General features: G+C 35.3%; 2 protein-coding genes across 4 annotated transcripts in view; one reads left to right on the forward strand and one right to left on the reverse strand.

Annotated features, from left to right (window-relative positions):
* LOC125046069 (CCR4-NOT transcription complex subunit 7-like) overlaps positions 1 to 1959 on the forward strand; it is a 12168-nt gene extending 10209 nt beyond the window's left edge. For both annotated transcript variants that reach the window (XM_047643691.1, XM_047643692.1), the window contains exons 6-7: positions 1 to 78; positions 761 to 1959. The exon at positions 1 to 78 is cut by the window's left edge and continues 63 nt beyond it. In XM_047643691.1, coding sequence (XP_047499647.1) covers positions 1 to 78; positions 761 to 898 — 216 coding nt within the window. In that variant the 3' untranslated portion in view covers positions 899 to 1959. The remainder of the gene's footprint in view (positions 79 to 760) is intronic.
* Positions 1960 to 9606: 7647 nt separating this feature from the next.
* The window catches only part of LOC125046081 (ankyrin repeat, SAM and basic leucine zipper domain-containing protein 1-like), a 23162-nt gene continuing 20268 nt past the window's right edge, over positions 9607 to 12500 (reverse strand). For both annotated transcript variants that reach the window (XM_047643714.1, XM_047643715.1), the window contains 4 exons: positions 12294 to 12494; positions 11054 to 11217; positions 10592 to 10817; positions 9607 to 9980 (listed from right to left, as the gene is read on the reverse strand). In XM_047643714.1, the coding sequence (XP_047499670.1) occupies positions 9777 to 9980; positions 10592 to 10817; positions 11054 to 11217; positions 12294 to 12494 (795 nt within the window). In that variant the 3' untranslated portion in view covers positions 9607 to 9776. The remainder of the gene's footprint in view (positions 9981 to 10591; positions 10818 to 11053; positions 11218 to 12293; positions 12495 to 12500) is intronic.

A 12500-nucleotide genomic window follows, 5' to 3' on the forward strand; every position in this document is an offset into this window, starting at 1 on the left:
CTGGAGCGCGTGGGGCCACAGCATCAGGCGGGGTCAGATTCTCTTCTCACAGGTGCTGCGTTTTTCAAGATGAAAGAGGTATGTCAATATTTGTCCTTTGTAGATCCGAGTAAGTTTTGCTCTCTGTGACCCCATGACAATGTATTTCCCTTGATCATACAGTTGGCCAAGTAAGGATACCGTTTGGGAGATCTGTTTGTTCAGGAGATTGGTTTAATTGCATATTTAGATGTTTTATAATAAAAGAATCAAAAGGCTGTAATGGCAAAAAATCCCTTATTGAATCTGGTAAATAACAAAAGGTAGTGAGAAAAATAGGAAATGTACAGATATGAAATAAATTAGCTATTTAATAGCAAATGTGTTTTTATTAAAAGCTATTACAGGTAACTGTTGAATGCATTTCTTAGCTTGCATACACAAATTTTATGAACAAGAGAGGAGCTTAGAAACTTAGCAGAAATAACTGTTAGGGGCCAACATTACATACACATTTTTTCATGTATTTCTCAGACTTTCCTGATAATGATATATGGTCAAAAAGTTTCAAATACTGAAGTCATTACTTGTACTCTTCTGTTTCCCTTTTTGGAACTTTTTAACAATTATGATACTGAGATAATACGAGAACTATATGCAATGACTAAGATAAAGAATCACCATTGCATCATTGATATACTTTACTGTTTTCATTTCTGCGAATTAGCACAATTTGATTATTGGTGGAAGCAACAAGTTCACACTTCTCTCCTTTACACAGATGTTCTTCGAGGACAAGATTGATGATGCAAAATACTGCGGCCACTTGTACGGCCTAGGAACATCTTTTGTTGTTAATGGAAACTCCAACACCTCCTATGACAACGGACACACCTCGGACTCCACCTCGAATTCATAGTGCAAGGTCGCGGTGCCATCACTGGCGCAAGTGCCATGTACACAGACCAACACAGACCAATAACGTCCCACGGAAGAACTTTTCCCCTATTTTCATTTTTTATTTTTTTTATTTTTTATTTTTTTTAAAGTTGAGATAAGTTTTTCGGTCTTCCTTGTGACTGAACCAGCAGATCAAGTGAAGAATAAGAAAAAAAAAAAAACACGCATTGTCGGACGGATAATTGCTTGCCGACTTCCTCTTAAACGCACTGCCCCATTTGCAGCATCTCTGTGCAGGGATGTGATGCTACTGGTGCTGCCTTTTTGCACCATCTTTTCCTCTTTCTTTAATCGTTTCCTCTGTCTCTCCTTTGTCTTTCATTTTTTCGTCAGCCGTTTCTGCTTAGTCTTCCTCATTTCTTCTCTACTCCTGTCTTTCATTTATTCTTTATTGGTATCCTCACTTTTTTATACACGTATGTAGAGAAATGTTATTGAATATAGCAGATCCATAGACTGGTGAATAATTAATGGATTTGATAACACAACTTGATAATTTATATGGAGACGAGTCCTTTTTTTCCTTTTCTTTTTTTAATGCTTGCTTTACCTCTCTCGTCCTGTCTCTTTCTCTTTCACTGATTCCTCCGCAATAAAAGAATTACTGAATATTAGGTAGGGGGGATAAGGGAGGGGGCACTGAATAGGGAATCAAGCAATAGCATTTAACCCAAGCCCTAAAGTACACAAAACAAAAACAAAAAAAAATAGAAGAAGAAATTAATGTGCATCCAAATTGAATCTTAGGAAGAGGATTCGAAGGAAGCGTAATTGTTGGGCGAATTCCTGTGTTCCCGCATCAGCCTTGGGCGGGTCTGCTGGGAGGCGGTCGCGTGTGGTGGCGCCTTCGTTTCTCTCTTGCTCTCACTCTTCCGCTGTGGTCTAGCGCTTTCTCTTGCTTCCGTTTTTTTCTTTTGTTTTTTTTTGTATTTCTGCCCTTCTCTTTAGTGTTCTGATTCATTCATTCATTCATTCATGCTCACTCATTCATTTTACACTCACTCACTCACTCACTCACGCACTCACTCACTCACTCACTCACTCACTCACTCACTCACTCACTCACTCACTCACTCACTCACTCACTCACTCACTCACTCACTCTTTCACTCACTCACTCACTCACTCACACACATTCACTCACACACATTCACTCACTCACTTGCTCACTCACACTCACTCACCCTTACACTCACTCACCCTCACACTCACTTGCACTCACACTCACTCACTCTCACTCTCACTGACTCACTCACTGACTCACTGACTCACTTATACACACTCACTAACTCACTCATTCACTCTCAAATACACTCACTCAATTACTCATACTCACTTATTTTCATTCACTCTCAAATACACTCACTCAATTACTCATACTCACTTATTTTCATTCACTCATACAGTCATGTATTTACTGACACATGCTCTCTCTCTCTCTCTCTCTCTCTCTCTCTCTCTCTCTCTCTCTCTCTCTCTCTCTCTCTCTCTCTCTCTCTCTCTCTCTCTCTCTCTCTTTCACTGATACTGTTTTATATGGAAGGTTGAAGCTTGTAGAAAAAAGGAAAGAACTGCAGGTGGTAACAGCCTGAGAGGGTTGTGGGCAGAGACTTTAAATAAGATAATATATTTTTTATTTATTCATTATTATTTACTTGTATTTATTTTTTATTTTCATTTGGGGGGGGGTTGATCATGAAGGGAAATTCGTCCCCAAATGCTCAGACAAATTAGTTTTAATCTACCGAAGTAAGGAAGGCATTTTATATACATACGTACATATACCCAAATCATAGTCGTTGCTTATGGATTATTCAAGGAAATGCCAGCTCTTATTATTAATGCGGTTTGTAAAGAATAGTAAAAAAAAAAAAATTTTGTTCGCTTTGAATATTTCTTTGATACTTTTTGGAAAGTAAGATTGTAAGATGGTTGTTTTATCTTATGTTTGCAATGAATTTCTCGCTTCACTATATTCAGTGCCTCTGTTTAATCACGTAATAAATACTCACACACATGCCTCTATATCAGTCACTGATCTGATTAGGTTACTTACAATGCTTCAGCTTTTTGCGCTATTATTTGCTCACATTCACACCCTCTTGTTAGGCTGCATAAATGGAATACAGTTTCATTGGCATTTGAGAAAATACTTGAGCTCAAGGATGTTCCAAAGCTGTTTAGAAGTGCTTTTAATGTTGAGGGAGGAATGACGGTTACTAAAGCAACTTCCACGTACTTTCAATGGTTCCGTAGCAGTTATCTGATGTGATAGCTGCAGAGTATGTAGTTGTGGGACTTCAAAAACTTCACAGCCATAAATGGGGCTCCAACAATTATAAAGATATTTTAGGAAACTGTCATGAAAGTGAAATTTTTCATTTGTTCACCTTTTTTTCTTTCTTGCTTTCTTCCTTTCCTTGCCTCTTCCAGGAACATATTACCTTGCCAAATATTTCTTGTCGTTATTTCTTTCTTCCATTGCTCCTCCCAGAAATCGTTTTATTTTCTCAACAGTTCTTGAGGCTTTCCCTCAGAATTCTGTTTGAAATGATAGTTCTGAGAGGAGAATGTCAACCACTATTTCAACTTCTGTTTGTATTTATATTTATATATTTATTGTAACCAATCTTTTTTTTTTGTTTTGTTTTTTGTTTTTTTGTGATAGATAAATTTCCATCGTACTTTGGTCAACAGTAGCTACATTCTTCAATATTATGCCTCCTACAGTAAGTGTTATGAAAATTTCTTTAATTTGGATATTTTATTTACCTTTTTTTTTTTTTTTTTTCATTATTATTATTATCTTTAACCATTATTTCTTCATCACCACTTCTCGTACCTCCCCTCGTTCCTTATCGTTTAATATCATTGTTACCATCATTTTGGAAGAAAACTCTGTAACAGCTTATGTAGGTCCTCCTTCCTTTCAGTTGTGCCCGCTCAGGTAACCTTCAGCGTGAGCTAGACCTGCAAAATGCCGAGGCTCTTTGCGTCCATATTTATGAAAGAGAACAGAGTAGGTTTATGGAGGAGCGAAGGATCTGTTTCTGTTGCAGGTCATTTGAGCTGGGAGTGAAGTGTGCTTTGAACCCCATAGTAGCAATGGAGCAAGATATAAATATTATTTTATAGGTTGGGAATGACTTTCACTTTTTATCTATTTATTATTACTTTTTTTTTTATGAAGCTTATCTGTCTTTATGATTGTTGTTATTTGTTAATAGAAAAGGGTATCCTTTTAGGGAGGGGGGAGGATTCAAAATGTAATATTAAGAAACTTTTTTTTTTTTTTTTTTTTTTTTGCTGTTGTATTCCCATCTGTTAGCGTAATAGTCCGATAATCTTTTCAAAGTCAGTTCAAACACAGGCAGACCCTGGGAAGGTGAGATTGCCACCAACAGCTGACTCTTTGAACGTATGTTAAGGATACACTGCCCTAGTATTCAGTCGTGATGGGAATTGAACCGTCGTGTAGCGCTTTCTCTCCATGGGCAGACCAGTTGAGTTGTCGGAGGAAAGAGGTTGAAATACTTACTATTTATTAAGAAAAATGCTAACCAAATTCCTGTGATGAAAGTCAGATTCTCAGCTTTGTCAGTATTTTTTTTCTCTCTTTTTTTTTCCACTCTTTACAAATTTGATATAATTGGTTGGTTCTATTTTGAGATGAACTCGGAATAGTCAAGAAAGAAAGAACAAAATAAGCCTTTATCTCTCTTACAATTGGACACACAATTGCAAAAATTCTTGTTTAGAAAATAACATTGCACAACTCTTATATTATGTTGTAATATAAGTAAAATCATATCACTAAGAAGAAATAGCTACACAAGTTGCCATAGAAATGAGGAAAATATTTGGATGCACCTCCAGTTTACTTAATACACAAAAGAGAGAGAGAGAACTGATAGTGATAATCCCTTTTCTTTGGGGCTTTGGGAAACCCTTTTGTTAATCATGCACAGTGGGAAACATGGGAACAAAAAGATGATTTGCTGGTGTTTGAGAGTCGCGGCGGACAATGTTGTGTATTGTGAATGGTAAGATGTTGGTGATTGGTGTTTGTGTCCTGTTGAAACAGCCGATGACAGACGCTCTTTTCAGAAGTATAAGATGAAAATGAAACGAAAAAAGATATTTGGCTGTGCTGTCACGAAGATTACATTGGCCTGCATTTGGCATTGGAATGCAAGCCCTGTTCTTTATTTTTTTTGAAATGGCAAGAAGAAAATGTGAAATGGGAAAGAAAAAGAAATTGTGAAAAGAGTACTGAACTATGTGTGAACAAGTATTTTTTGTTACACTTGGTAAAGGGCAGAAGGATAAGTCATGCAATGGCTTACTCTCTCTGTGTATTGGAGTGGTGGAAAATCCGTTGGAATTTTGGTGTAATTCCATTTGCGTGAAAGTTGGATAGCAGATTGAGAACAGAGGTCACCGGCAATGGACGCTTCAAAGCCTAAGCGGAGATGGATAAACAAAAAAAATGAGAGCGCCAGGATTGCTCGGCAAGTTTGCAAGCTGCCTTTCTTTGACTGTGGAGTTGTGTACTTCAGGATGTTGTTATTACCATCAAGACCTTAATTAATTAAATCTTGACCTATTTGGCAACGTGATTGAGCACGTGAAAGAAGCTTGCTTGTCTCAGTGGCCAATTTCCCTTTATATTAATAAAAATAAAATTGCTCTTGTGCATACACCCCACACCATTATTGTAATACAAATGCGTTTACCAGGGAAGAAAACCTACCAGGCCATCGGGATGTCGTGGATATGTTTGGGTCGGCAGCCACAGAGATATCCACTGTGGAACTTGTAGGTCAAAAATATATGATTTCTGTATTGCCTGTCAAATTTTCAGCCTTCTCTGTGAACATCTTGGGGAGAAAATTTTCATCTTAAAAGACAAGCTCTCCTCAAGATGGTGGAAAATAACATTGTGATATTGGAAGCGAATTTTTACAGGTAGTTTACTAGTTATATATTGGATTTTGTTATGTCAGAACTTGCGTGCAAATCGTGGTACTAATTAGCTGATTAGTAGTGTGGTTTGCAAACACAACATTCAGATTATTTGAAATAGATTGAAGATTTAAATGATAAAAGTAAAGGTTTACTAAAATAGCATAATCAGTGACACAAAGGGATAACTAACAGAATTTTAAAGGCTACACCTGTCAAAGCACAACAAGTGACCTGTTTACTGAGGCGCAGGATTCTTTCTTAATTCCTGCATTCAATATTTTTTTATCTTTTATTTATTTATTCATTTTTTTTGTTTTGTAATTGAAAGTCATCCATGCGTATAACATAGTCATTCTACGTCAGCGTGGGACCTGGAAAGAAGAATGTAAAAAAAAAATGTACTGTACATTGGCACGAGAATCTGTAGCCTCCGTACACACTTCACTTTAAAGTTTTGTAACTTTTCTTTTATTTTTATTTACTTTATTTTATTGTATATTTTTTTCTTCATTGGTTTGGACAATTACTGAACATCCTTGACTGCAGGGACTTGATTTGCAGTTAGGTGAAGTAGGTGACCTACCAAAGAAATCTGTGATATTGATATACTGTAACAACTATTTTAACCAGCTTTGTTAATTTTTTTGTCAAATCTTCATACTGCCGTATTTATTGCCAGGTAAGCCCTGGAATGTTAAGAAAAGTTGTTGATTTTGCCGAAGAGAGGATTGTCCAGTTGTAATGAGATCAGTGTAGGATCTTCACTGTTGATGAGTTTCTGTATGTAAGTTGCACATCAAAACAGTCAACGAGAAATGTAGTTTGTCCTCATGATTTTCTACATTTGTGAATTTAAAAAAAATCTTTAGTACTTTTGATTGTGCACTGAAAATGTGATCACTTTGTGTCTTCATTTGTCCTTGTATCGTGTCATATCTCGTAAGAGTTTTAAGTTTTAACTGTCATTACTCTTTTTTTACAATTGAGTTTGTATAAATATTCCAGGAGGCAGTCCATTAGTAGTTATCTAGTCAAGGATTTTTTAACGTGCAAAAGTGGAAGAGATATTGAAGTCTGTTATGCTGTTTTAGTATTTCTTTGTGTTTTATGCTTTTCACCAATCATGATCATTTCATCTAGTCATTTATTTTTGATCTACAAGTGAGTAGACGGCAGAACAGCCATCTACTTCGCATATGTATCAAAAAGATAGGGACACCGCCAAGTATCACTATCTCCACTAAATTGACATTTTTCATTTTAATTGTACTCTTGGTATGTAAATAATCTATTTTATCACATTTTAGCAGCTTGCAAACCTGTTGTTAATTGTATTGAAGGCAAAGGAAAGAATACATCTTGTTTTGTAACAAAGAAAGTTTGTGTATTATTTTCCTAAAATTCTCTTTTATACATATATATATATATATATATTGTTTGTTATGCCCCAACTTTAAGAAAATGAGTTGAAAATATTGAGAATAAATAAATCATCAAAAATTTCTTCAGATTGCCATGTATATGCCTTTACATCAATAATATAACTGAAATACTAGGATATGAATCTCAATGCATCTAAGAAAAAAAAAAGAAATTCAAAAAGGGGACAAAGTCATAAACTGCCATTACGTCTTGACATAAACATTACAAGTTTTGCTATCTTACGACAAATTTGTATTGCTGTTCATAAAACACCAAAAGGATTGTTTCACTTAGTGCAGTTGCCAGTCATGGTAGTTTTTTTTTTTTTTTTTTTTTTGGCATGGAAGATGTAATTCTTGAAATGAAATGAAAATGATAATAAAACAAATTAAAAACATAATTCTGGATTCTTAATATTACACTTACAAAGGTTAATAGTTACTCCTCTTGTATGCAAACAGGGAAAAAGTAAAGAGAAAATTAAATATTTAATTATATTTAGGTTCTTTTACCAACCAACTTTGCTGAAAAGATTATGATAGAGGATACGTAGATAAATCTGTAAAGTTCTGTTGTGAAATTTTGGAGGTGATAAGAAATATTTAGTTTTTCAGTTATGTCCAAGGTTTATTTTTCTTTTGTCCAGTAAGAATATTTATTCTCCTAACTTGATACTGAGTGATACTCCTGAAAAATGAAGACAAAGACTGTGGTACTTAAAAAAAGAAGAAAAAAAAGAAAATATATGTGTATGTACATATATAAATACATATCTTCTACCTAATTTTGAACTGAAAAATCTTCAATTACCTTAGATTCTAAGTTACATATATCAGCCAACTTTAAGATGAAATCCAGGAGGATTCCAAAACTGCTGTCTCATCTTTCAACAAACCAAATTTGTGTATAGTGGGCTTTTCTACTATCAACCTGATATTAAATACTACTGTCTACATTACATTTTTGACAGTAAAATTATGAACATGAAATCAAAACACCATAAATGTGGAAGATTTTATTTTGTACTATAAGTTCCATTACAGAGCTGATGTCTGAGGACTAGATCCAAATGTACTCTATAAGCTTTTTATACTTGCAGTTTATATTTACATTTCTGGGCTCATTATCTCACATGCACAGCCTCACAGCCTGTATTTATAGACAATCTTTATGCTTTACGTATTTCTATTATTTATTTGTTCTTAAAGGAAATTGCACTTTAAACCACTATGAAAGGAAGGCACTTGGGAGTTATGCAAATTAAATGTATTCAACCTTCATTCAAAGTAAAATGAATTCTCACTTGATTTCTGTTGTATTGTAGAACCTTATTCTAAATCTTTAAACATATATGCACACTCATACTTATATATATATATTTTATATTTATATATATATATATATATTTTATATATATATATATATATATATATATATATATATATTTTATATTTATATATATATATATATATTATATTTATATATATATTTATACATATATTATATATATTTATACATATATTATATATATTTATACATATATTATATAACATACATATACATATACATAGATATAGACATAAACACACACACACACACACACACACACACACACACACACACACACACACACACACACACACACACACACACACACACACACACACACACACACACACTAATGTATATATGTGTATATATGTGTGTGTGTGTGTGTAACAGAATTACACACTGGTTCTAACTTAACCCAGTGGTGGTGGGTAATCACACTGTCTACTGTGATTTTCTTTTGTGAAATGCAGATAGGTCCACAGGTGCTCAGAGACCAAGGAGCCAATCAGTAAGCCTAACTGTCTCTTTTCTAATGCTATTAATATCAAATGCTATTATTATTGCTCTTGACACTACAATTACTATAACATTATTGAAGTTACTTATAGCAATAAAAAATGAAACAAGAATCAGGGAAGAGGGTAACCAGGTGAGCTGGGCAGGACTAGTAACTGACTCCTTGGTGATTAAGCTACTTGTGGGACAACTTGTGTGTAAAGGCAATCAACTCAGACACAGTGGACATGGCACGTATTCCTGCCATCCCATCAACAGTGGGTTAACAAGGCAGGACAAGTCGTGAATAGAGTGTGTTTCTTTTCTATGTGAAAGAGAAAGACAAATAATAAAAGAAACACTCATAACTCAAAAAAAAAAAAAAAAATTCTATACAGAATTATACCACATCCTTACAATTCTTAGTAAGGAATTGAATGATAAGTATCAGAAAGCAATATTATAGTATTCTCTAGTACAATGGTTAATAATAACAGTAATGTTGGAAAAAGAAAAAAATTCTCAGCACTGAAAGTGAAGTAGAAACAGAAACAAAATTAATCCATTTCCTTGTCACATTTAAAACAAAGCTTTACTTCCTTTTTGAAGATGAGGCCACCTTATACATCTAACAAAACTGTTTCGTGTGGCACAACACTAATGTTAAAGATTTTGGCAAAGGCTTGAGGCCGTGAGTACCAGAGAATTGTTGCGATTGCCGTTGTGGCCACGAGTGAGGCTAAGAGGCGTCGCTGCCACACTCTGCCGTTATCTGCACAGTCCACTATGAGGTCTGCTGAGCTGTACTCTGCATTTCCACTGACCTGGAATATCACACCAATATCAACCTCAAATGTAGTGGGAAAATGTAGTGTCCACTGTAGAATTGTTTTATGAGGTGTCAGTACACATAGATGGTTCCACAAGTGCTTATCCACCAGAGTCAATTAACAGACCTTGTAGCCTCCTCTGTTTTCACCTTTCCTTGAGTTTTCAGGAAAAAATGACTTTTCTACTAATGCTATCAATATCAATCTATTATAGACATTATAATCATAACAATGTTTTTGACTTTACGAATAGCAATATAAGATGAAAGAAAATCAGGGAAATGGGGAAACAGGTGAGATAGGAAGTACTAGTAATTAACTCACTGATGACTAAGTACATGTGGAGTCATCTAGGTGTGAAGCCAATTAACAAACTAAACTCACAGTAGGCATGGCATGTACTTATGGGCTATTCCTGGCGGCACTGTTTTTTAAAAGAAAAGAAAAGAAGACAAGGAAGAAGAAGAAGAAGAAAAAGATAAAAGAAGAAGATTAATAAAAAATATAACAAAAAATCTGCTAGGAATTAAAAAGAAAAAGAAAAGTAAGGATATTCAGAGCAAAAGAGAGAAAAAACAGTAGTTGTACAAATGGTTAAAAACTACCTTATCAAGATGAGTCTTGAAGAACTTGACCTCCTCATGAAAGTTGGACAGGTGCTTGATCGTCTCACCACAGCTCTTTGCGAGTGAGACCACATTGTGCACCTCCTGGCCCAGTTGCAGCAGCCTAGGGTTGCCTTGCAGCTGGTCTCGCAGGTAGCCTATGGATGCATGCATGTAACGGATATGCTTATTCATGTTGGCGATCATGGCTGCTGCTTCAGGAACTCTGTGGATGGGGAAAAAAAAATATCATTAATAAGATTATCAATCTCAAACAGAACTGTATTTCAAAGATATTTTTATATAATTAATTCAGTATGAAAACATAACTCAAAGCTCATTTTTTCTGTAGTGATAATACTTACCAACAGACAGAATTTCTCATTTCAGTTTAATATCTACATAGAATTACATATGCAAAAACTCAAACCAAAAATGAAGAAAAAGGAATTCAAAACCTACGTAAGTTGTGTGTCTAAGGTGATGGCCGGGAGGCTAGACGTCTGCCACTCCTTCTTGTTTATCTCTTTGACAGCTTGTAGGATTTTCTTACGCACTCCAATGGCTGACACGTTCATGCTCTCAAGGTCCTTCTCCGTCAGACGCAGAAATGTCTCAAATGACACCTGTCAAAAGTAAAAGATATGTTCTGATACACAGGATTATTTGCCTTCAAAGAAGAAGAAAAAATGAAAGCATGTGCAAAAAACATGCACACACACACACACACACACACACACACACACACACACACACACACACACACACACACACACACTCACTCACTCACTCACTCACTCACACACTCACACACTCACACACTCACACACTCACTCACTCACTCACTCACTCACTCACTCACTCACTCACTCACTCACTCACTCACTCACTCACTCACTCACTCACATACACAAACACACGTATAAATAAATACCTACATATGAACACATAAAAAAAAAAAAAAAGTGTGCAAAAAGATAAGTAGGAAACAAACACGATAAGAAATGAAATTCAATTGTAATATTTCAATCTTATCAAGATAATAATAATAATAATTTAGTTTTATTCCATTTGTAACAATGGATATGCTTGATGTGACATGCTGTCTGTTTCATTATGCATCTAAATCACCCGCTGTGTGCAAACAATGGCCGGGGGTACCATCCACTGGCAGCAAGGGATTTGAGTGCAGGTCAGCAAGATTGCTGGACAAGATTGCTACTGCTGCACCACACACCATACAGCACTTCAAGTAGGCTTGAAGCCTCTATCTAGCCTCACTAGCTAAAGAATTATTTATGCTGCAGCTAACACCATAGACATCAAGGTAATTTTATGGTTTTCATGTGTCTAAATTGTACTTTGAGCAGCCAAATCCGCACAAACCCTCACATGGTTTTGTACAGTACTGATGGCTCCCATCATAAGTGGGTTAACACTCTCATTATCATTATCTACAGCCATCTATGTGTAATCAAAATTACAAAGATAAAATCCCAGCATCCCAGCATGTTTGGTGAAAATAATATCAAATGGTAAATATCACATATATTGTGTTATTATGATATCAAAATCAGCTGTGTTCCTGTTATTTCTAATAAAAAAAATAAAAAAATGAACTGGGTCAACATAATGCTTTCCTCAACCCCCTCCCCCTCATGAACTTATGTAATATCATCCTTATAATACTTAAAACACCCACCTTTTGTTCCTGAAACAAAGGTATCATATATGCCAAGTCTAAGCCTGACAGAACCATCTCAAGTTCACCAAAGTTCTGGATTGTTTTGACATCTGAAGAAGGCTTACGAGGTACATAGTCCAGGTCATCATCTTCTTTGCTAAGAAGGGCATTTGGTTCCGATGAATCCCTCACACACACACGCTCTAGAATGTCTGCAATCTGAAA

The sequence above is a fragment of the Penaeus chinensis genome, chromosome 38 (assembly GCF_019202785.1).
Source record: "Penaeus chinensis breed Huanghai No. 1 chromosome 38, ASM1920278v2, whole genome shotgun sequence".
In the NCBI taxonomy this organism is placed as follows: Eukaryota; Metazoa; Arthropoda; class Malacostraca; order Decapoda; family Penaeidae; genus Penaeus; species Penaeus chinensis.